Source organism: Oxyura jamaicensis, chromosome 1 (genome assembly GCF_011077185.1).
Source record: "Oxyura jamaicensis isolate SHBP4307 breed ruddy duck chromosome 1, BPBGC_Ojam_1.0, whole genome shotgun sequence".
NCBI lineage: Eukaryota > Metazoa > Chordata > Aves > Anseriformes > Anatidae > Oxyura > Oxyura jamaicensis.
The window spans coordinates 188,128,579-188,154,109 of record NC_048893.1 but is presented as its reverse complement, the minus strand read 5'-3'; the positions used below and the strand labels follow the sequence as shown (position 1 = coordinate 188,154,109).

General features: G+C 43.5%; 1 protein-coding gene and 1 long non-coding RNA gene across 3 annotated transcripts; one reads left to right on the top strand and one right to left on the bottom strand.

Annotated features, from left to right (window-relative positions):
* The first annotated feature begins 7,209 nt into the window (after positions 1-7,209).
* LOC118167659 lies at positions 7,210-23,275 on the top strand. The gene is made up of 3 exons (XR_004751219.1): positions 7,210-7,423; positions 7,541-7,759; positions 23,026-23,275. It is a non-coding gene; the product is annotated as an uncharacterized LOC118167659 (long non-coding RNA).
* Positions 11,750-13,814, bottom strand: SLN (sarcolipin). Of its 2 annotated transcripts, none has more exons than XM_035327294.1 (2): positions 13,681-13,814; positions 11,750-12,396 (listed from the first exon to the last, which is right to left on the bottom strand). In XM_035327294.1, exon 2 carries the CDS (start codon positions 12,288-12,290, stop codon positions 12,195-12,197), a length of 96 nt encoding a protein of 31 aa, XP_035183185.1. In that variant the 5' UTR covers positions 12,291-12,396; positions 13,681-13,814; the 3' UTR covers positions 11,750-12,194. The 2 variants fall into 2 exon arrangements, with proteins under 2 accessions (XP_035183185.1, XP_035183195.1); XM_035327304.1 differs by lacking the exon at positions 13,681-13,814 and adding an exon at positions 13,644-13,666.
* Positions 23,276-25,531: the final 2,256 nt, after the last annotated feature.

Genomic DNA, 25,531 nt, shown 5'->3' with positions numbered 1-25,531 from the left:
GGGGGGGGTCGGGAATCTGTAATACCCACAGGCAGCTGGAAACCAGGAGTGATGAATTACCTGCATAGGCAGGGGGACTTCTATTCTGTCAGGGGTTAATTCCAGCATACAACAGCTCACTGCTCCTAGGATCAAAGCAGCTGTAATAAATCAATTTTCTTCATATTAAATTGCATGTAGAAAATATTTCTGTGTTTTAGAGAGAGTAAATTTTTGTTAACAAGCCCACAAAATATCAATGTATTTCAGCAAGATGCTGTTGTATGACTGATTACCAATAACCTTGTTCCCACCAGGGCAAGTAATATTTTGCACATCAGAAGGCATTAACTAACTGAATCCCAATAGGTGGACAAACAACACCTACTTATCACTTTGGGGAAAAATGAGCTGCACTGGAAATAAGCCAGGATTAAATTGCATTAGAAGCTGGGAGAGAACTGAATTCCCAATTTCTCTTTCTTTGCTTTCATGAGAAAGCCTTCTCAAAACACTAGCAGCAACCAAGTAGGACTTCCTTTGAGAGACGAATGCTGTGATTTATGGTTGGTGAGTAAAACTTTTGGGTAGAATCTTTACTAGGACTAGAGGGAACGGCCTCAAGTTGTACCAGGGAGGTTTAGGTTGGAAATTAGGAGCCATTTATTCTCAGAAAGAGCATTCAGGATTGGAATGGGAGGTGGTGTAGTCACCTTCCCTGGGGGTGTTTAAGGAAAGGTTGGATGTGGTGCTTAGTGATGTGGTTTAGTGGGTGACATTGATGGTAGGGGATGGTTGGACCAGATGATCTTGAAGGTCTTTTCCAGCCTTAATGATTCTGTGATTCTGCCTTGACACATTTACTCTAACATCTAATTCTCTGCCACAGCTGAAGTTTATGTTGGACAATAGACAATATATACATAATGGAAGACATTGTCTTGTGTAAGGCTATTACACCACCATTCCGCAACACCTGGGACCTGATCATCAAGCAGCACCTCGGTGTAGAAAGTTGGATCCCCAAACAGAGGGGACATTTATTTCTCCCACCTATGTCTCCAACCCACATACCCAGCCCGCACCCCTCAGCACCCTGGACAGCGCCGGGTATCGGTGCTCTGTGCTTCTGGGACTGCGGGACCCTATGGGACCCCGACTGCCTGGCACCATCATCCCATCATCTACACCCTCGTTGCCCCTTCCTGATGGCTGTCTGCTGGGACAAAAGAATTTGGGGTGCTTCTTAACTGTCTCCAAGAAAACTCCATTCATCAAATTATTTATACTTGAGTTTTCTGGTGGAAATCAGACTCTGGAAATCATGCTGGGACTGTGCCCCTTAAGGGGTTTGGAATGGTCTGGGGAGATTTGCATTCAATTTGCTATGTTGCCTCCACTGTGGAGATAGACTCCCACACACCAAGGCCTGAGGAGGCTGCATCAGGCTGGAGGAAATAAAACTTCTGTAGCACTTGTCTTCCCTGGGGCAAGCATTTTCCGTGCTGGGAAATGCTGTTATAGTCACATAAACACTTTCCAAATTCCACTTTGCAGATTGGCCTATTCACACACTCATTGTTAGTTCACATAGGCAAATTGCAGCAACACTCTAAAAACATTCTTCCCCATTGTAAAATACCCTCCTGAGCCAGGCTGGGGAACCATGACCTTCCAAGCACTTCAAGAGTAGCTTTTGTTATGTGTTTTAGTGGCAGCTCCATGAAGGGTGTCTCTTTCCAAGCTTGGACAGCTCTAACTATTTCAGGTGGATGTCTGGCCAACACATTCTTAAAAACCTCTGCGAATGCCTTTTGATATTGGTAGCCCCACATCTCTCAACAGTGTAGCACGGTACTCAACTATACCCTCTGTTAGTTAGTATTCAAAAAAACTGCTTGGAGATCTCCTTTGCTAACATTCAAGCCCATCATTTGCTGTGCATGGAAAAGAGTTTATTGTTTTCTTCTTTGCTGTTATGTTGTACGTATTTGAAGGCTGTTGTACTTCTTAACAATTTTATCTTTTTGGTGTGGCCCCATCCCCAGTGAGGTTCCTGGTGCCCTGTGCTGGGGCTGCCCCAAGCCTGGCATGCTCCGTGGCTGGGGTGGTGGGAAGGGCTCTGGCTTCTAGTCCTCACCCTGCTGCAATGAGGAGTTCCCATCGTGTCCTGATGATAGGTAAACCAGGAGCAATAACTCTTCAGCACACCTCAGTATTAGCAATCTGTGGCTTAACCTTTTTGTGGAGCCAGTAAGTCTGTCCTTATATTTAATAGCTCTTTATAGTTGTGTGGTGTTTTTTTCTTCCACAGATTTGTCTAAACATTTGAAAACATATTTGTGCTATTTTCTTTCAGAACATCTTGTACTTATAAGTTTTACAGTTCAATTTTGCTCATAGAAATGCCTTTCTTCATTTTATATGTCCCTATTTCATTTGCTGTTTATGCGATGGACTGAGAAAGAGCCAGTCCATACGGCCTTATTTGTTACTGCTCTCATCCTTTTTTTCAGTCATTTTTTCCCCCCAGGTTAAGGAGACCTAGTCTATCTAATTTGTTCTCACTGAAGTTGTTGAAATGTTTTTTATTATTATTGCCCCTCTCTGTGGTATTTCCAACACTGAGCATGGAGCTGATGTGTTCAGGGAGCTCTTTGCAGTGATTCCTAGATCCTTCTTGTGTGCCAGTATCTGCCATGCTCATAGTTCTATGTGTTGAAGGGATTTTCTCCTTGGGTGGCCTACTTCACGTTTGTCAATCTTGAATGTCATTTACCATTTTGTTACTTATCATTTGATATTGAGACAACACTACATGACATTTATGCCAACAGCATTTTTTTCAATCTTCTTCTTCATCTGCTTTACTTGTAAGTATGTTAAACAATGCAGTCCTTTACGGACCTCCTTCCATTATGCAATTTCATTCTTCATTGCCACCTTCTTTCTGTCTTCCAACCAGTTAAAGGGAGAACTTTCCTTTCTAATCCATGACATTTTTTTTTGTTGGTGGTTTTTGTTGTTGTTGTTTACAGTGTATTGACCAGCTCTCTTTTACTGACATGTTCACTGAATCTTTCAGATTTTTAAGAGATAAAGAAAGCATGATTTCCCCCTACAGAAGCCTTGCTGATTTTTTTTCACTTAGATACCTACAAATTCTATACATTTTCTGTGTTTGTCAGTTCTGTCTGTTTGTTTTGTTTGTTTTTGGTTTTGCTTGTTTGTTTTCCTGTGATTTTGTTTGTTTGTTTGCTTGTTTGTTTTGTTTTGTTTTGTTTTTCCAACAAGGAAATGAAAGTTCCTGGTCTGTAACTCCCCACCCATCCTCTCTTGTCCTTTTAAAAACTGGTATCTCATCTGCCACCTTCTGTTCCTCTGGTACCAGTCTGACATGAGCAATAAATTACACTCCACAGTAACTAGGCATGCAATTTCATATCTGAGTTCCTTGAAAATCACTGGATGAGCATCATCTGGTCCTTGTGATATATGACTGCTTATTCTATCGGCGTCTGGCCCTTTGGCTGAGATCACTTCTCCAACTCATCACCTGCAGATAAAAGTTATACTGTACAACCCCCCCTAAGCCCTTCCACAGTGAGCACTACTGTAGATCATTAATACACTTTTCCTGTATTAAACCTATATTCTCTGAACACTCCTATTCTGCATCTATCCTCTGCAGACCCTGCAGTCTCTGTGTCAGGTTTTCTGCTCTTGACGTCTTTCAATATTAGCTTTTAATAAACCTGGCCTGTTGTTACTCAACATCTTTTTCTTGCCGTCCTTATGATTCTGTATTTAACTTCCCTCTGTTCTTTTCAGTCTTTCCAATCTGTATGCAGTTTCTATGTTTTAAACAGCAGTATTTTCTTTGTAATTCCTTCCTGTGTTTTGCTGATTCTTTTTCTGGTCTTCCCATTCCCATAAGGATGTTTCACTCGTGGGCTTTGGTCACTCTCACACCATCTTTTTTCAAAAGTAACATTTTGATCCTGGTCCTGTGTGCTGGTCATGACTGTGAAGTCTGACTGCTCAAGAAACAACAATTTATGCATAAAAAAATTGTAGCTTGACGTAGAGCCCAGTATGATGCTTCCCCACTTTGTGGAGGGGGTGAGTAATCAAAGATCTCCATGACCACTGCACTTTCTGCATTACAACCCTGCTGGTCTCCTCTAGCATGCCATAGTCTGGTTGAGAGGACAAGACTAATTGCACTTTTTCTCTTTATATTTGAAATGTCAGACTAGAGGGGGTACTATATTATTTTTTGGGAAGTTTATTTACCTAAAGCTTTCTTTAATGTATGCTGCCACTTCTTACTGACACCATCTTTTTCCTTCTAGTTTACTGGTTGCCTTCTGCTCACCATGGCTCTTACAGCCTGGGTCTGATTTTAATCCAGGTGTTCCAGTCTACCCAACTTAATTTTGTAATTGGTAATATTTCCAGAAAAAAAAAAAAAAAAAAAAAAAAAAAAAAAAAAAAGCATGTTTACCTTTTGGCTTGATCCAATACTGGCTAAATAGTCCTTCATTTGTTTAAATTGTTTTCTGTGTTTCCCACCTGAAATTCATTGTTGTCCATCCTGTTCTTCATCAGAGGACACAGTATGACATGACTTTGCTTCTAGAAGATGAGAAGTATAGCTTTGGGACTGTTTCTTTATGCAGACGAGCTTTCCCCAAGCCAGTAGGGAAGTCTTCAGTATTTTCTGTACTCAGGTGAGTACAGCCTCAACAGAGAAAGACAAAATTCACAACCACGACTGTAAAGGGGAGCATGAGAGTAGTGTGACAGGTTCCTGCTTACTGTTCTTATGACAGAATTTATTTAGCTTCATCATGACATAGAGCTGACTATACCTTATTGAACAGTTTCAGTTTAATCTTTATGCTGGTCCACAACTGAAAGTAAAACTGACATACCCAGAGGTACGGTTAAGTAGGGAAAAATCCCAGGATGAAGAGAAAAATCTGAGGCTTTGTGCTTCCAGTGCTTATTAGCTTCTGAGTTCACTTAGTTTTAACCCTTATAAATAAATAAATAAATAAATAAATGGGCTAGATTTAAAGTCCTACTAGGACTGTAGAATTTAATTCATTACTGAAAAAAATAATAATTATTATTATTTATTCTATTCATAGGCTAATAATTTTTAGAACCTAGTAGCTCACATTTATATATAAGACACTCTCTTGTATTATTGTTTCCAATTTTTAAGTTCATTATATTTTTTACTCTGGATTAATAAATTTAGGATATAAGATTTCATATCGTGAAATTCTTGTGTTCAAACGTGCATTTGAGTGGAAGAACTAAAACTACATCTGATATATCCCTTCTAGGTGATGCTGAAACAAACTTTTGCAGAGAATCACAGAATGGTTTGGGTTGGAAGGGATCTCAGATATCATCCATTTCCAACCCCCTGCCATGGGCAGGGACACCTCCCACTAGACCAGGACCCACCCAGCCTGGCCTTCAATGCTTCAGGAATGGGGCATCCACTGCTTCTTTGGGCAAGACAGCCGATGAGAACTGGAAAAACATAAATGGGTTGGTCCCTGTCTGATGTAACCAGGTCCGGCTCCACCAAAATCCTATGACCCTAGTGAAACCAGCAGTCACCTGTGAAGCTGTGCTGCAGGTATTTAAAAAATGATGTCCTCTGCTTTCAGATATGCCAACAGATTTCTGTGGACAAAAAGCTGAAGAGCAGAATGGTCAAATACTGCAGGGAAAAGATGTACATGCAAAATCCATTCCAGATTATTTATTGCTCAGCATGTTCCATAGTCCTAATTAAAGAATTAGGTCATTCCCACTAGATGTTTTGCTGTGTGCATCTAGGCCGGTCTGTCACAGCAATGTGCAAGAGCAGAGCTGTGCCAAGTGCGTGTAGGAAAGTGCAGATTTCAATAAGAACCAGGCAGGATCCTCTCCAGGAGCCCTTTTCCCAGTGCACATCTATGAGAGGGATTAAGTCACCTCTAAGAAAGTGAGAGCACTGTTAGATATCTGGGTCTGTGTGAACATCCTGATTGACCAACTTGACCTTCATGTCATCTCAGCCAAACACATTCTAGGACTTCGTAAGCCATGGGCAGAGTAGTGGAGGGGTGTGGTAGTGTTGTTGAGCATGTACCACTGCCATGAGGACAAAAGATAAAAGGCACTGCCTGGCTCCCAAGCAGGGAGAAGTGGAAGACAAGGAAAACAGCCATTTGAAAGAGAAATGCAGCTCTGGTTTCTCTTCTGGGGACACAAAAGGGGATGTATACAAAAGGGATGAATGGCCTCAAGTAGCACCAGGGGAGGTTTAGATTGGATCTTAGGAGAAAATTTCTTTATGGAAAGAGTGTTCAGATGTTAGAACTGGGGACGATGTAGTCCTATCCTGGGAGGTATTCAAGAGATGTGTGGATATGGTGGTTAGGGACACGGCTTAGTGGTGGACTTGGTAATGTTGGGTGATGGTTGATCTTGGTGATCTTAAGGGTCTTTTGCAACCAAATAGATTCTATGATTCCACAAAGTCTCATCTCTGCACTGAGTAAACATCCTTCAGGACCCTTCAGTGCAGGCTGTAGTAAAAGGAAGCATATGTGTTCATTTAGCTAACAACGGCTGCCAAAGCTGAATTATTATTACTCATCGCCCTCATCCACCCGTTGCAGTGGAGAGCTGGCAAGTGCTGGTGCAATACAGAAAGCACAGGGGCACAAACTGACCATCACCATTCATTCTGCCTGAACTGATGCTTCCTACCAAACAGCCCAGCGAGCGAGCGCAAGCAGAGATTAGCATTAGCTGATAAGCATAATGGAGCCTGCTTGAAAATGCTGTCCTCTCTCTTTAGAAGCTGACAGCTGAACTGTTAAGCTAAGAGGTCAGAGTTGATTGGCTTGAGCGCCAGCTGTATACGGCAGGGAAGGATGCCAAAGGCATTTCCAGCCCTGACCTGTGAGAGGCTGATCTGTGGGCAAGCCCTACGCACAAGGGACGAGCCAGCTCAGCTGTGGAGGTGAAGAATGATTTAGGAGCCCCTGCAAAGGAATCCCAAAGTGTCAGCAGCTGTCAGTCTTCTTGATCCTTCCTAGCTTCTTGCACCAGTAAAATATAGATAATTACTGTGCAAAGTGCTTCTTGAATTGCAAGAGCCCCTATTGCCTTTGGGACACTGCCAAATGCAGTTGTATAAATAGAACAGTGCTGGACTTGCAATGTAGCAAGGGAGTTATATATGCTTAACATTTTCTTGGTTTGGTCCAGAGAAAAATTATATGCATGCAAAGGAATGCTGTCTTGATGTGGATGGGAATCTTGTTTTTGCCTTTTTTCTCTTTACCTTCTTTATATGTCATCTGCTGAACACACACACATGCAGATTTTACAGAGTGTGCATTTTTTTCCATGGGAAAGTCACTTTTGAGTGAGTTTTTGCAAACTAAAAAATGTCAGCAAGAAAACAATGGATTGTAGTCAAGCCACTTAGAAATGCAGCAAGTGTTGTTCCTCAGTGTCAATCATTTCATTCCTTTCTCTTCAGTTTCCTGCCCTGTGACTCGGAGGTGATGCATCATGAGAGTTGCTGGTCGTCTCACCCAGGACAGACATTGCCTGACCCAGAGCCTGGGCAACAGAGGAGAAAGGGGGCACGAGCTGCACAGCCTACAGCAGCCATAACATAACCCAAATGTGATATGGACACAGTTGGTTTTCAAGCATGGCACTGGTTGAAACTAGCAGTCCTTACAACCAAGATGGGGTAAGTCTTACAATGAGGACATTGAAATTCATAATTACAACTTGTAGGGCAGCAGAGGATAGATTGTGATGTACTCCAGAGTCATTACTGTTTCGGAATCACAAAATTTGAATGTATGTGGGCTAAATGTCTAACTAGTTTCACTAAGGATGGAGAACAGGCAATCTGGCTGAGAAGAAGCTGGGGAACATTTGTTGGATGTTTAATATTTTTTTGCTGGAATTTAATTTTCCTTGAGAAAAACACTCTTTTAAACAATGCAGAGGAACAAGTTTTGGCTAAAATCACTTTTGACAGAAACATTTTGGTAAACTCTATTTAACAATTTTTAGATATCTGGCCAAAGTTCAACATCCTGGTGCCTAACATTTGGTTCCTGTGTTGTTATCCAGGCACTCAAAATTATGGTCCAATTTTTCCCAAGAGCACATTGAACATCCCATGCCTCTAGTTGCTGTGGAGTGAATTGCTGAATGCTTAGCAGTTCTGACTTACCAGGCTCATAGCCAGACTTCTGAAGTCTGAACATCTAAAATTAGATAGCTAAGGTCTGGTCCAAAGCCCAGTAAATTGAATGGAAACGCCACTACTGAACTTCTGGTTCTGGGCAAGGCTAATTCATCTGTACTTAGATATGAGAAAAAAAAGTGCCGTGTTCAGGTCAGTTCAAGTTCATGAGCAGGCACAGTTTTGCCTGAATTTGGAAGTTTCTGAGGTGCCACAGAGAGTGCCCTCTTCCAAAGTAGGTGGGGTGGGAGAGGAAGCAGGGGAGTATAGTGTCGCCTTCACAGTCCTCTCCAGGAGGAGCTACTGTGCTGTGTTCATGTCCTATACACACTACATAAATCTTAGAGCACGTCAAACATTTATATGTATTTATATATATAATATAGATACAAACTCCAAAAGCATGCATATTATGCAAACATGCATGCGTATTATGCCTGCATAATAAGTACTTTTCATGGTACATCATTCATAAATTGTGATTGACTGTAAAGAAGGGAAGAAAGTCTGTAGCTTAAAATAGTTATGGGTTCATTAAAATGATTTATAGTATGCAACTGTATATATGTAAAGAATTTATGTACATAAAGATGTAAAGTAATGATACAGAACGAAAGGAGTGGCTGGCATGCCAGACGGGTGTGCTGTCATTCAGAGGGGTCCGGGCTGGTTGGAGAAACTGCCGGGCAGGAACCTCATGAAGTTCAAACCAGGGAAATGCCAAGTCCTGAAAGGGAACAACTTCATGCATGAGGATAAGCTGGGGCCACCCAGTCCTGCAGAGAAGGTCCTTACTGTTCTGGTGGGCACTGGGCTGACCATGAGCCAGGTGATCCTTCCCTCTGCTCAGATCTGGTGAGGCTCATCTGGAGTGCCGTGCCCAGTGCTGGGCTCCCCAGTACAAGAGAGACCTGGATGTACTGGAAAGAGTCCAGCAAAGGGCCGAGAAGGTGATTCAGGCTCGGAGCATCTGTCATGCAAGAAGAGGCTGGGAGAGCTGGGACTGTCCAGCCTGTAAACGAGATGGGTCGGGGGATCCTATCAGCATCTATAAATACCTGAAGGGGTGTGTAAAGGAGACAGAGTCAGGCTCTCTTTGGTGGTGCCCAGTGCCAGGAAAAGAGGCAATGGGCACAAACTGGAAGTCTGGAGATATTACATCCAAGCTTAAGAAAACACCTTTTTACAGCTGGGGTGGATGAGCACTGGAACAGGCTGCTCAGAGAGCAACTCCTAAGTATAATTTAAGTATGTGTTTTGCCTGAAATAATTATACCAGCAAACTAAAGGTAAATCAGCATTAGTCCAGAAATGCTCCAGTGTTCTCAATCTCACTTATGCTGCAAAGGGCTGGTAACAGAAACCAGGGGGGCACAGAGCCACCTCTCTCCTCTCAGGCATCTTTGGCAAGCAGGAAGATAATGGAGGGAGTTTGACACTCCAGTGACACACCAAGCACCCACATTAGGGTCCCTCAAACAGGGGCATTTGCCTTGGTCTTATATGCCTAGAGACCAGCGCAGTGCCATCACATCAGGGCATCCAGCTCTGTTACTGATGATTGAATTTACATTTTCTTCAGTTTTAGGCCAAAGGCAGAACTTAATGTAGGGAAATAACCTTCTCTTATTGAAAATCTGCTTAAAAACTAGAAATGCCTGAAAAGAGAAATAGTTGGACTAGTATTCTCACTTCCAACATGTGGTTTGGACTGTTTAACCTTACTCTTGTTGAAGGTAGAGACTGATGACTAAAAGTTGTGACTTCCCCAAACTCTCAAGGACTTTCTTCCTACCTGAAAATGGCCAGGTTCACCATGAGCTGTGACTGTCCCAGCCCCTGTTATCTCAGCCAGGGAACCAAACACTTCCATTTCTTCATTGCTAGCCTGTGATGAGCCCAAATGTGCTCACAACATCACTCTCCTTGGCCATGTACTCTGGGACTGGCTAAAAAGCCTCAGCCCTCCAGGTGGGGCAGGTGCACAGTGGTGAGGCCCCCAATGAAAGCTGTGACGTGTGGGAGAACCTGAAGATCTATTTTTAATCCATGAGGAAGGTCTGATAATGCTGGCTGAAGATGCAGCATTCAGATGGAGTAAGGAGTCACAGCCTGTGAAAGATGAGAGTCTTTGATATTGAATTATCAAGTATTTACCATATTTAAAAATAGATTTTTCCATGTCCATCGCCAGCCACTGCTGCGTGCCACAGCCAAGCCTATGCACACAAACAGACCGCGTAAATTAGTGAAATTACTGCAGCATCTGGTGCAAGGTGGGTCGTAGAGACAGGCTGCGAATTAATTTCAATGTCTCAGTTTTCTCATGGAAAATTTGTCATCCCCAGAAATGCTGGGAGGAGGTTTGCTCAGCCATAGCCACAGCCAAGAGGAAACAAGGGTTGATTTTTCTCATTGCACCAGCAATGAGTAGAAAGAGTAGGGTAGAGTAGACTAGAGTAGACTAGAGTAGACTAGAGTAGACTAGAGTAGAGTAGCATGGCATAGCATAGTATAGCATAGCATAGCATGGCATAGGGCATAGCATAGCATAGCATTAGAACAGAACAGAACAGAACAGAACAGAACAGAATAGAATAGAATAGAATAGAATAGAATAGAATAGAATAGAATAGAATAGAATAGAATAGAATAGAATAGAATAGAATAGAATAGAATAGAATTTTTTTGTTGTGGGGCCCAGAACTACACACAATGTTCAAGGTGAGGCCACACCAATACTAAATACAGTGGAGGATCACCTCTTTGGACCAGCTGGTCAGAAAGTGAAGAAACATCTTCTTGTAGAAGAAGCTCAGCCTCTGAAGCCATTAAAGCAACAAGGGGGAATGCATATGGGGAGCTTAACCACTGATTTCAACCAATGACTTTAGCTGTTTACAACTGATTTCAGCCACTGATTTTAACCACTGATTTCATGGGGAATGCAGGACATTGGGCTCTTCAAGCTGGCTGCAGATTTTTTAGCAGGCGACAACAGCAGGGCAGGCAGGCACCATGCAGGCTGTGCCCCCATGCCTGGCATGGCGCGGCGGCCCCCAGGGACCACCACCCCTTTGCAGCAGCACCGCGGCGTCAGCTCCTCTCCACAGGCACAGCTCCAAGCATAGCTTGGCCAAAAATAGGACCCTGGGAATCCCCATCCGAAATCCAGCTTCAGAAAATGCAATTATCTGACAATGTCCCTATGAGACAGAGAGTCTCTTTGAAGTCCATGTCCACAGCATAGGCGGTGTAAGTCACTCTGGACATAAAAGTTGCTGGAACAGCTGGAATCAGCTCATTCATGTGGTTTAACATTACTTAACCTGCAGGACTGGTACTGTTACCCTACAGAAATTTTTGATAAAGTGCAAATAAAAATCTGGAACAAGTAAACCACCAGACGTCATGACGCACCATGCTGCAGCTATCAGGTTTTCCAGTGAACAGCAGTCAGACCAGGAAAGCTACAAAAAAAAAATGGGTTTATATGTTCTTTATTTAAGTGAAACAAGAGCAAGCGAAAACAGAAGTTTCACATTCCTGCCTGCTAAGCAAGCCTGTGCATTTTATACTGGCTAACACAGACGGATCCATTGCATGCTGCAGGTTTATACCCTACCCTGACGCCAAAGAAGCCAGCACCGTGGGCAGAGGGGCACAGCATTCACATGGCCACGGGGGGAGAGCCACATAGGACATTTCCTAAGGATCTTGCATTTTACAGTTAGATCACTGCAGAATAGAATAATTACAACATCATAGACCCATTACAAACATTAGCACAGGCAACAGAGATGAGAGAGTAAAAAAATATTCACGGCATCCCGAATTGATCAAAAGCTGATCACAGAAGTGTGCGGTGGGTGTCACTGGTGTCTGCAGACACAGGCTTAGACCAGCCCTGAGAGTTTCTGACTGTCTTTTACTCCTGATAAGACTTCACCAGGAGCCACATGAGCAGCACAGTAATGAGGACAATCATGAAGTTGAGGAAAAGTTCCTGTGTGGATCGCTCCATTTTCAGGGATGTTTGGGGGCGGGCAGAGGTCAGCAGGCAGAGCAAAGGGAAGCCTTCGGTGACTTATCTGGGAGTGTCCTTGAGCTCAGCCTTCAGGTCACAGGCTCTTTTAAGGAAAAAGAAAAATATATGATGAACAGATGTTTGAAGGCAGCAAGCTCAGCAGAGCTGTATGTATTGGTATGACTCAATGTTGTTTCTGAGCCTACAAGTTAGTAAGCACTGTGAAGACTACAAAGTACAAACTATCTTGAGAAGCTTATCACCTTCTTTGATTTCCAGCATTCGACAAGAAAGTCTCTCAGTGCCACCCCAAAACACATCTCCGAGGGGTGAGCAGTCCCTAGAAAGTCACTCTGCTTCATGCAAGCATTTTAAAATAAATAATGCCAAAACCGTATTTATTATTTGAACTGATATACACTATAAATATAGTACTGTTTAACATTCTCTAAATTCCTATATTTGTTTGCATACTTTCATTTTTTAAAGAAACTACTTGCAAACTGTTCTCATATAAAGAAAGGCTAATAAATCTCTAGGATTTTTACCCCAGACACTTTTCCAACATTTCTTAAGTAATCTTTGCTGTAAATAAAATTTTGCACAGAAATACTACAGCTTGGGGAAAAATAATAATAATAATAATAATAATGAATTTTAGCCTCTCTTGTAAGAGTTAGAAGAAAAAGCAATGAATTATTTACAGTATCACTAAAAGTACAAGAAGAGCCTAAGGTTAGATGTTTTCATTTCTGAAGAACTTCCTAAATTTTATAAGTAAATCATATGGATGAAATAGGATTTTTGCAAGCATCTTCTGAATTTCCTGCACTTTCAAGCTGTTACAGATACTTTACTTCCAGAAATCCTGTATCTTACTTCCAGAAATCTTACTTCCAGAAATCCCAGTCAAAGACATGTTCAAAAATCTTCTGTTGGTTATTCTTTTCAATTACTTCATCACAGCAAGTTTTGATTTTTTTATGTTCTTGAAGTTCATGCAGATAAATGAGGATACTTTATCAGGAATGACATACACTAATCCCATCTGTATGCCAGATAAATAAAATAAAAACCTTTAAACAAATGAGACATAATCTCTAGACAAACCAAGAATTTCAGCCACACAACCAAAATCTTAGAAGAGAAGCTAGACTGGGCTGTAACATCTACAGAGCAAACAAGAGAAGCCTTGGGACCATACCAGAGTGAAGACAGAGAGTTTAAATAGAAACTGCTTTAGTTTGCAGATTAAATATTAAAAGCCTAGTGCAAGCAGTCAACAAAATTCCTCCATTCCCAAGCTGTTTTGCCAGCCTCCCACGTCCTTGGACAAGAGAAAAATCTGACCTAATAAGTAAGCCAAGTTTGTATTTTATTTTTTTACCTTAAGAAGGTAAATGGAGCCCAGCAGTTCTGCCTCTGAGGCTTTGGGTCACTGCAGATATAATTTCCTTCTCAGCTTCTGCCTATCTCCCACTCGGTCTGGATGCCCTGTCCCTGTGTGGGAACTGAAGTAGTCTGAGGGAGGAGAGCAACAAGTGCATTGGCAACCAAGGTGCTGACATCACCCCCAAAATATTTTAAAAGGACTAAGCTGGGCTTCAGGACTTGGTTAAGGCTTTTTCTGCTCTGGGGTCCACAGGCTGATTTACTCACGTTAGTTCTCCTGCAGAGAGCAGGGCTATGGGCAACCCTTCGGAGGCAATGGGATTTTACAGGGTGATTCTTGGGGCCCGTTGGTGTCTTCACAACCAATATGGGGAAAAGAGAAAGAAAGAAGGATCCACTTGCAGAAGCCTGCACGTTGATTTCAGCTTCCCTGAAGATCATTTCCAACTGCCTACACAGTTAACTTCTTACGTACAGTATGGCTGCTGCTCTCCTGCTTACAACTGCATACTATCCTTATCGTCCAACAGCTTCTCATGTTCATACACTTTTAAAAGAAGGTGAAGAAGAGCAAAACATGCTTTGTATTTAAATACAGTGTAAGGAAATCCATGAGCATTTGCTGGATATAAAAGTTTGGTACAAGGAAGTTTGAAAAACACTGTCCTTCGCCTTAGAACCCCTACTCACCTGCATGCTCCTCCCGCATCCATTTCCAGCGCTGGTATTAATACTCCATATTTTGGAGCAGACAGAGGAGTATTTCTGCCACCCTGCAGAATTTCTTCCCAGAAGGCATGCCGCTTTTCAGCCCAGGTAGCTGGAATCCCCACATAACCTTATCTTTGCCCACGGCACTGCTAGAGCTTGTAGTAGACATGAAAAAAAGGAAATGGCAACTTGTTCCCTTTAAACCTATACAGATGACATGATGCCTCAGCAGGGTGGGCTAGACTGAGTCAGGAGCAGAGTGCAGCCTTGTGCTGCCAAAGGTCCCCCTGGGCCGGGTGCTCAGAGCCTTTGCCTCAGATAAATAACACCAGTACTTCCAGAGAGGGGTCAGCTTCTGCTGCTGGCTGGGCAGGAGGATCCCGGTCAAGTCGAAGTGTGTAAAGCTAGCCTCAGAGTTGGCCCTCATCCTCACTGCCAAGCCCCCCTGGTGTACAGTATGGAGATTATTTCCTGATTCTGAAGCCTTTTTTGTATTTACACTCGGGAGTATCAAGGCTGGCTGGGAGGGTCCCCTTCCCTGGGTTCACCCATTCCCTTGCACCTTGCACGTCACTGTGATGCCCCAGTGAGGGAGCCTGGCTGGCTGGAAACCAATCCCAGGAAAAATAAACCAAAACAAATAGTTGTGGGTGGCCAGGGGTGGGTGGAGGGGAGGGTGGCTTGGTATTTGCTGGGTGAGCTCCCTAAATAGCATCCCCACATGATCACTGGACGCAGGAGGTGGACAAGTACCATGGAAACCTTGCCTCTTGTTGGCTTGGCTGCCTTTCTACTGCCCTCCTAGACATCCAAGCAGCAGGGCTGCAAAAGCCAACACGCTGAGTGGGAGTCCTCTGCTAAAATATGCAGAGGAAGGAGCTTAACCCATGCTTCGTTCAGGACTTAGATGTCTGTGTAGGTTTGCAAGGCCCTATAGTGATGTGTGCTGGGCTGGGCTGAGCCACCACAGCCTGATTTCTTAGGGAAGGCTTGAGCAAATTTGATTTCCTGATTTTGCTGGTGTCCTGGGGGGGTGGGGTGGGGGTGGGGGGGGTGGGGGGGCGGAATTGAGAAATCCATGTTCAAAATGCTCCCCTCAGCCCAAAGTAAGCAGGAACATCTTCGGGTCTCCACATGTTCTCCCAGCACTCCCTTCATCTCAGACTTCATCCACAATAGCTATATATGAAATGTAGCAAAGCAAATGTAAAATGGTCTTTGCCTGAATATCCTCAGATTTCTAGGATTCAGATTATTAGGACTTCCAGACTGGCTCTTCAGGGTTGGGTTTATAGCTCCCTCACTGCTCATAATGTCAGGGTGTCCCTTCAGTATATGGGTCTGTTCCTGCTGCTGTGATAGATCATTGGGTGAATGGTCCTAGCCCAGGGAACTTGTTCATAGTCAAGGTTCTCTACACAACATCCTCAATACTGCTAACATTGCAAAAATGAAATGGCAAGCTCAAATATTCCATATAGCTGAGAAATTAACTTTCTTCAACCTATCAGCAACTTGAAGGCAGCTCATTTGCTAGAACTGAGAACCTACTAGCTAGGAAATACTTTCTGATGGACAAAGCTAGTCCCTAGTAGCTTTAGAAGAGCCAGACTACTAAGTTACACATACTTTTGATGCCATCGGACAGAATGCTCCTATCTACATACAGATATATATGCATACATATATATTTCACAAAGACTTGTGAGAAAAAAGCATAACAGTGTATAGAGGTTACCAATAAACACAGATGAGCTGTGGGGCCTGCCTGGATGTTGACTGTAAACCCAGCCTGGAACATCTGACCCCAATATGCTGTGGATTAGAGTCTGCTGTTGCCAGAGGCTGAATCTTCTGAGCCATACCCAAATCCATAACCTTGCTATTTACAAACAAAGAGCCCAAAAGCTTTAAAGACCATGTCTTTAAAAAGGATGTTTTATTTAGCAAAGTTATGTAATACTGAATAGGAAAGCAGAATGAAAAAAAAAAAAGGAAAAAAAAAAAAAGGAGAATGAACTAAATGGCTTTATTTTAAATGCTACCCCAGAGGTTTAGATACTGTGTTAAATATTTTTCTTGTTGTCACTTTTATTTTTCCTTCTTTTTCTGACAGATCTGGTTCTCAGCTTTCACATGCCCTGTGCCAAAGCTCCCTCTTCATGCCTCACATACTCAAACTTAAGGCTCTGGTCTATATTTAAAGTTGCTGTGACTATCTCAAGTTCTTCCTAGCCCACTAATCAAGTAGTACATAATCTTTCAAAACCATTCTTATATAATCCGAGCAGATTGTGTTCATTTTGGCTCTCATCATTACCTTTTTCACTGCATGCAATGTGTATATATATTAAATCTACTAATAATCAGTTCATTTTTAAACTGGCACCTAGGCTTTCGTGTAATCATGAGCATGTTCTTCGAAGACTCACTTAAAACACTGATATCTTACTCTGTATGAACCTAAGTTTGCAGCAGTATACTGAAGTTGTAATCACAGTATGTATTTCATACATAGCTATCATGTCTCACCACAGGACCTGAGAACACACATCACTTAAGCCTGGTCAGCAGATAGCCCACATATCTTAAATCTGATGATTTACAGTACTTCTAACTGGGCACCACCACTGCAAAAAGCTACTGGGCAGAGGACATACAAAGGAGCCTGGACATCGCCACATCTCACTTGGCCTGGCTGAATTCACAACACCCACCACAGCATTCTGCCATAGTGCTGGGCATGTGCAGGACCCACAGCACAGAGCCTCCTGCAGAAATGGTTTCCAGAGGCTCCCTTAATAGAGTCAGTGAAGGAAAAACACGCAGTTGGTAGGTGCAGGTTGTCTGCCTGTTGTAGACGTCTGCCATAGGGTGAACCTCCCTGAATTCCACAGGTAGTACTGACTACCTCTGAAGGAAGCTTTGGGAGAACAGGAAGGATGGACCTAGTTAAAAGGCAGAGGTCTATATTTTTAGCAGATGGACCTACCTGCGTTCCCAAGAATGTGATCCACACCAGCCATGGCGTGAGAAGGCAGCAGGTTAGGTTAGATGATGGAGAACAATGTGGGCCAAAGCAAGTCTTAAATGCTGTCACTGTTTGGGAGCCAGGTGCCTTTCCTGAGGTTGTAGAGACACCTCATTCTGCTTAGACACAGGTGGTTTTAGCCTTCTATTTGTGTTAAGCCTTTTAGCCTTTTATTTTAAAAGCTGAATGTTTTGACACTGTTGAGCTGCTTCCTCAATGCAAGTAGTAAGACTTTACATCCTCCAAAGCCGATGGCACACCATGTCCCTGTCCTGAGATCCCATTTATTATTCCTATATAGAGTTGCCTATCCAGCAGATGATGAGAGACTGACAGACATTATTGTGTCTGTATGACATATACATTATCACCCATATGCCTTTTTCAGATTACTGAAGAATAAAAGAGATCTTAAAGTGGGCAGGAACATCAGATCAGCAGAAAGAAAGGAGAAATCATTAGATGTTTGGAATACCCAGTCACAAAAGGAGTTACCAACTACCTTTGCATCCATCTCAGTCACAGGCACATATGGGAGGTGGAGATCTGGATGCAGTTCTCTTCTCCCTCCAGGCAGATGGGCAAAGGACTGCACAGGCATGTGAACAGGATGCAGAGAGCTAACTGCCACTGCAGGTCATTCAGCTCCTAGGGAACTTCAGTGACGAAAAATGTAAGTGCATCGAGACAGTTTCTCCAGGAAGAGATGTCAGCCCTCTGAGGATCTTCAGAATTTATGTTTTGGGCATGATGAGCATAAGTGCTCCATATTGTTGATGTTTGCAGCTCACCAATCTTGTCCTTCTGGAAATCACTGAAACTGTCCATAAAACTTCCACATTTTAATGATCACAACACTCTCTCTTACAGTCATTCATTCACATTGAGCTTTGCTTCATGCAGGCTTGTTAGCAAGGCTGATCCTCAATGGGAACACAACAGGGAATCATCATGATTTTTTGGTGTCTGGTGAGTGGGATTAATCACTTCAAAGTTGAAATATCACACTGCAGTCAGTGGGGAAAAACAGTACTCCAAATGGCAATTCATTTCACATAAAATAAATATTTACAGTGGCCTGCAAGGTATTTAGCTCTTATATCTCCACAGTTATGTGAGATGAATATGAACTGAGAAGTCCAGGATAACAAGACAAAATGTTTTAGAGAAGATTGCAATAGCCAAAGTGTGGGTCACTTCACATACACATTTTTAATTGCTGCCAGATAACAGTCTCTTGTTCTCTGTCAGATTTTATCTATTTCTAGACTTGTTATTATATTTTATTATATTATATTTTATTAAGTTTAATGTTTTCATTTTTAGCTTTATTATTTCTAGACTTCTTTTCACAATAAGCCATGAGACAGAAAACATTCCTTTGTTATTTCCGTCCAACATTTCCAGCTGGACAAAAGCTGCAATGCTACGAGCCAAGTTACAAACCCACATGGTAACACAGAGACCAGGTCAGTGGTTCTGATCCACAGAAGGTCACAGGTAGCCCTGAACACAACAGGGAAAGAAGACAACTTAAAATTGCTTCTAAGGCAACAAAAATAGAAAGGTAAGGCAAGAAGGATGAAAGAGCAGGAGGCCTCAGTTTTAGTCTGTTATAGCTGGCTGTCTTCAAACTGCTTTAAATGTCAGGTCAAGAGTGATGAAAACATTAGTTCACCTACAATAGCAGTGACCTAGTCACCTCCAGGACAATCAGAACAGTGAATAACATTTAGGAGATTGAATATCAGAGGTGAAATAATGTGCAAAAATAATGTGCTGTTGAAAGTTTAGTCAAAATGGTTGTATTTTACATCTCAGCTTGAATACGCTCACACTTGCTCTGAATAGAGCCATGTTCTGGGACACAGGCTTTGTCTTTCACTAGGTTTAAAAGAAAAATGTTGAAAGGCGACTTCTGTGATGCTAAGCATCAGACCTTGCAGGTAATGAATTTCTCCGGGAAGATAACTGAAAGCCTTCAGGGGATTCAGGACTGTGCTCTGGGGCATGCTCTCACTGCACTCCCTTGCCCATCCAGTATTGGCTGAAGCTATGGAGAGGCTTTTGAGCTTAACTTTCTGTAAAGCTAATTTCAGCAACCAGGGTTAAGGTCACAGCAAAGTAGGTTACCGTGGCCACACTCCTCCACAGTGTTAGAGCTTAAAACATGCTGCTGGCTGGAGCTGCAGCCACAGCAGGCAGGTACAGGATCATTCCCTGTGCCTGCAGGCCCCATACCAACAACATCTTCAGAGGCAGAGCAGTTCTGACCACTGCCACTTCAGTAAAAGTTTCTTACTGCAATGGATGCAGTCTCCAGGTTGTATGTTTGAACTGGCAGACTTCCACCCACAAATAAAGGCCACTAAGAGAGCAGAAAAAAATCCAGTTGGCATTTGTTCAGAGGAAAAACAACCTGCAATGTAGCAGACAAAATCAAGAGAGGCATTGATAGCAGACTCTGTACTGGAAAGAGAATGTGTAGAAATTCAAAATAGGATCAGCTTTGTTTTCTGAACTGATCTCTACTTACAGGTGGTAGAGGAAAGTCTTTTGGTGCAGCAGGGTCAGAGGCACAGGCAGAGAAGAGCAGCTTTCTGTACACAAACTTTGAGGTCCAGATAAGCTTCATATGCCTGGCAGAGAGAAGACTGAAGAGTGGTTACTGCAGTCTCAGGCTAAGAAATTCAGCAGGTCTTCCCAGCTGCACAGCGTATAGTGTTCAGGCTGGGAGGTCTATAGTATAACTAGTGGCAGGTATGACTGTGAAGACACCCTTAATGTCAGCCTTTTCTGACCTGCTAACCTAACACAGCCTAGGGTTTCACAAACATCCTTTGGGGCTGGTAGCCAAAATCTTTTAGAATTGGTCTTCATCAAAAGCTCTTTGAGGTTAATGGACATCTCTCTACTCTTGTCAGTGGGCCTTGCATGAGAACTTTACACCAGGATGCTTCCTTGGAATGAGTATGAGAGTTTGCTGTGCTTGATACACAGATAAGTAAAGAAGTACTTCCCTATAACTCGTGTTTGCTTATGGTATCTCATTAAGAAAATAATTTGAGTGAAACTTTACAGTGCTCTTATATCAACTGATTGATGCCTCTGTTGCTATCAAAGTGGTGAAAGTCTCCAGCAACAGGTCCAGCTCCCCTAGCACAGGAATGGACACAAGGCAGCAAGAGAGGCTGTGAACTGGCTGTATAAGCACAGGCAGGGTGCTTTTCTCAGTGACAGCAGGGCAGGTTACTGTGAACTAATTTCTGAGTAGGACATGAGGTGCTGCCAATGTCCAGCAGGTTCTCCCTTCACCCTACCACAGAGTGAGGTGTCTGTGTGCCCACAGCCTGATTTAGTTCTCTTACAATGAAAAGAAGTGAGTCTTCAATAAACTATGGCCTGGCACTGCATAGAAATATAATTTTTATCTCCGTGAACAACCATATCAGCACTATTGCTATGTGAAAAGCTCTCAGCTCTAGCTCATACAGCTGTCGTGTGAGTTCTTAAATCTCCAGAGTCATTTATAAGGCAGCCTGTAAACATTCCCTGTGAGGAAGGTTTGCCTTTAGTTACTAGGTAGCCACCAGCCGTTGTTCCAACACACCCTGGTGCCTTCGGCCTGCGGTGTTTGTGTGGATCTGCAGAGCTGTGGATGGATGAACCTGCTTCTGAAAGCTCATGGCCTAGCTCTGCCCCAGCGTGCAAGCCTGCGTGGATGCCCTTAACCCAAAGCAGTGCTTCCTCCTCCTCTGTGGGAGAAGATGCTTCCTATTTGCCACAGAACAGCAAACACAGATGCTACAGAGAAGGTGCTGCATTTCAGGAAGGCAGAATTATTTCTCTTCAGATGGATGATATCTTGCCCAAATCCACATAGCTAAGCTGCAGCAGCTGCAGAGAAGTGGAACCATTTCTTGGTGGCTATAAAGGCCTGCAGAGGCATATGCCTAGCTGGGGTGCTGGGGGCTGTCCTGAAGGTCAGGGGCTACTGAAGAGGTAGCACAGCATTGAATATACCATCCAAAAGGAGTGGAGTCTGAGGTGTACTCCTGGGAAACCTCAGGCAGACCCATCTGGGTCCAATAAAGCAAAACCTCTGAAATTCCAGCTAAACCCTAGCCAAACTGGTCCCTTAAATAACTTTGGGGAGCCAAATAAGGAACAAATTCTGGGTGATACTCTGCCTGTTAACATGAGCTTTCATTTCCTCCCATTCTCACCACTTCACAAACACCAACAGGGAGTTCTTGGACAGAACTGTGTGGCTTGGTTAGATTAATAAAAAAAAAAAAAAAAAAAAAAAAAAAAAAAAAAAATGAAACAGCACCACCACGGTGGGATGTCATTCCCTCAGCTAAAAGATCATCAGGAAGATCATCCTGCCAGCAGTGAGCAATTTATGTAGCACAACATCCACCATGAGAACATGGAGCCCAAACCTAAGAACATGGAAGGGGAACCATGATCTTCCCTAGGGACACTCAGAGCAGCGTGCAAACAGAGCCAGCAATCTGAAACCCTAACCTGCATTCCATCTGGGGGCATAAAATACCAGATAGAAAGCGCCTGCCCTGCTTCTGCATTTGTAAAGCTCGGAGGTGGAAGCAGCAAATTTCCAGCCAGGAACCACTGCAAGAAAACATGAGGGGCTGCAAAGAAGATATGTAGGGATGAGCTGCAGGGCCAGCCCTCGAACCGTAGAGACTAGGCTGGATATTTTTGAATATTTTTGAACTGAATATATTTTTGAACTTAAGCAAAAAAATGTTTATCTCCGTAAACATTTCATAACATGAGCCACGATGTGACTGTGGTTCAGCAGTCATTGATTAGAAACTGTTTTTTACAGTAGTCTGAGTTTCTGGATACTGAACACAAGACCCTTGAGTTACTCTGGAGATGCCTGAGACAGGGGCAACACAACAAATCTTTTGCAAGGTGTAGTGCGCTCTAATAATGTAAATGGGAGTAATGAGTAGATAAAGTGCCACTGAATGGTGGCTAAACTATGTTCCTGCTGGCTCACCACACTCATAAAGACCCTCTGCAGAGAGCTGTTGATACTTACATTTCTAGTTCATTTAGTAAGCCAAACACGAGGCCAATATAAACTAGCCTCGCTCCAGTGAGAAAAGTCATGATCCTCATCTTAAAATATTTTATTCTGTGAACTAAAAGCAAGCGAGAGACAACCCTCAGTACAAACAGTATTGTTTTCATTATTTTAAGGCAGTCAGAGGAGTGCTGGAGTGATTAATGCTGTGTTTGTGGTATTTAGTTTTCAAATTGCCCACATCCAGCATTCCAGCTATAGGCTGAATTTGGTTTGCATAACAGCATCAAGTAACTATAGCAACCCAAATAAGTGGTTGATTCCTGAGAAAAGTATGAAATAAAATAGCGAACGTGACCTTAATTTAAGTGGTCATGGCCTAATCAGCTTTCCTTTCCACCTAGGGGTGTTTGGTGTTAATGAGCCCATGAAGGATCTCATTCTTCTCTCCTGAATTCAAGAGGAATCTTGCTACAGGTTGCAGCCAGGCCAGAAATGAGCCCTAAGTCCATGGCGGCCCCATTTCATGTTTTTTTTAGGACAAGCAAAGCTAATATGTCTGCAGTGACACCACAGGGAGGAAAGGCAGTAGCAGATCCCCTCTCAGCACTGACTCACCCTTCCATCTTTGAACTACTAATACACAGCCAAAGAGAGTCAAGAGGTCTCTAATGACTTTCTAATCACATCAGTCATTTACCCTGAGTGAATGGAAGCAAATCTGAAATGAAACTTGGCACAAGACTAGGCAGACCAGAATTTTGTACGTAACTATTCAAAAAAAATTGTGTGTTTGTTTTGTTTTGGTTGTTTTTTTTTTTTCAGTACAATTATGGAATAAAAGAGAAGCCAAACAGAGATACCCTAGACAATCCAGCAACCCCCTCTCATCCCAGGACCCAGACTCTTGCTCCAGGCTATCACTAATACTGCTGAGCCTTAGGGACTGTCAGGATCCAGCCCAGAAACAAAGCTTTGAACAGCCAGATCCTGGAGAAGCTGAAGTAAGCACCCTCAGTCTGGGTTCCCCCAGTGCTTCTTTCCTATTTGCTTGGTCAAAACCCACATCTGATATAAACTGATATAAACCATTTAGAGGTTGTTTTTCTCATCTCTTTTACTAGACATATGTTTGTCTGGGCTTTTTGCAATACAAGTGTTAAGAGTGAGCAGTGATTTTTAACAGGACTACTGGCCAGGAACGTACAGGCAGCAAAGTCTTTTAACACTCAATAGCTACACTACTAAAGTTAAGCTTCCTCTTTTGTTTGTCATAAATATCCCTTGCCCTCTTCCTGTCTTAGTAATCACACCTTGTGCGTCACTGGTGAACAGCTAAATCCACTTTTTTGCTTTCTACAAAATCAATTAACACATCTCAGCATGAGCAGATGGAGGCTTCGTTACCTGAGGGTATACAACTGCAGGCAGAGAGCAGCGAGTGAGCAGCACACAGACACCTACGTTTGTGCCTGCAGACTTCAGTGAGATATGGCTAAGGGAAAAACAAGGCCATCCGTTCCCTGCTCAGCCAGCATACCTTTCCTTGGAAGCATCATACCCTCTGTTAACACATTACCATTCATTCCCTTCTCTGGAGTGCTTTAAACTCCCAGGGCTTGATTAGGCAACCACTAAAATCAAATCTGCGTGCAACCAAACCAGCTGTCAGCGTGCCTTTCTCTGGATCCAACCACAGACAGTCCTGCAGCTGTGAACTGCCAGCACACGGTGTGTGTGGCATCTGGTGCCAGGCCGCCACCCTCCCTCCACCCCTGAGCACACTGCTCCTGCGAGCCACCTCACACTGTGCAAACACTTGCAGCTGGCCTCCTTGAGGGGCTGCCCGCTTGCAGGAAGGGTGAGCCTGGAAACCCACGGACTCTGTGACGTCCCCAGAGCACCTCCCTTGTTTCCCTCTCCATGAGCAAGGTGCTCTCAGCAGACCATGCTGAGTAGCAGCAGGACCTGCCCTTGGCAGGGTGCTACAAGTGGCCTGCTCTCATCGGACACTAGTGTAGGCGAATTGCCTATAGCAGCAGCCCACTTCTTGTTGTTAGAGCAGATACTAGAGGCAAAATTGGCCATATGTCTATTTTTCCTTGCATGCTGGCCAAACCAAGTGAAAAGGGGACCAAGGGCTGTTGCTTCCTTGAGCTGTTGCGGTGTGTGCATAGATCTCCCCAGCTTGTAAGGAGAAGTGTGGCTGGTGGCAGGTCTGGCTGCCTGTGTGGACAGACCACCAGTGGGGTGGTAATTTCATACTGGGAGGGGTAGAACTCCATGGAGAACCCACAGAAGAAATGAGAGAGCTGCTGAATATGGCCAGATGGCAGCACTGGGCCTTCAGAGCTCGCTATTATTTGCTCCCATTATTTCACTGTAAAGCAGTCTGAGCTTTGACACCTAGCAATGTACACTTAAATGGTGCCACCTAAATGGTGACCTGGACCAGCAGGAAAGTGGTTGACCTGTATTGTCTGGGAGGGGTGAAAGCACAGGTGGTTCCAACACGCTCTGCTAGAAAGCGCTGTGTTGACAACACTGGCTGAATGCACCTCTGGCATCCGCCCCTACCTGAAGCCCATTTCAGCACTTCTTCACTAGAAGAGGTGTCATCTGCCATCTCCCAGGTCTGTGTGTGGATCACAGGAGACTCTTTCCAGATTGGAGGTCAGGCTGAACTGGCAGCAAGACCGAATTCCTACTCCTCCATAACTTCTCTGACAGAGAGACGCAGGGACATGGGTCAGTGCGCTTCTTGCCGTGGCCTGGTCACATTAACAAAATCAGTTCTTTACCTAGTAACCACCTGCCCTAACAGTCCGCTTACACTGGATGACATGACATTGACCTGTGCCAGCCCTCGCTAACGCAAGCATCTCCGTCAGCAGCAGGAACAGGCAGTGAACCATGCCCTGATCCTCCGCAGAGCTCCTGCGGGGCCCGCTGCACTCTTGGAGAGAAGTGGCAATCTGTGCTGGGTGTGCAGACAAGAAACTCCATATCCCAGAAAACATAAGCAGGATGTCGCTTCATTATCTT

Bases quoted from the DNA above. Each gene is read 5' to 3' on its own strand.
- SLN (XM_035327294.1), bottom strand. From the start codon at position 12,290: ATGGAGCGATCCACACAGGAACTTTTCCTCAACTTCATGATTGTCCTC.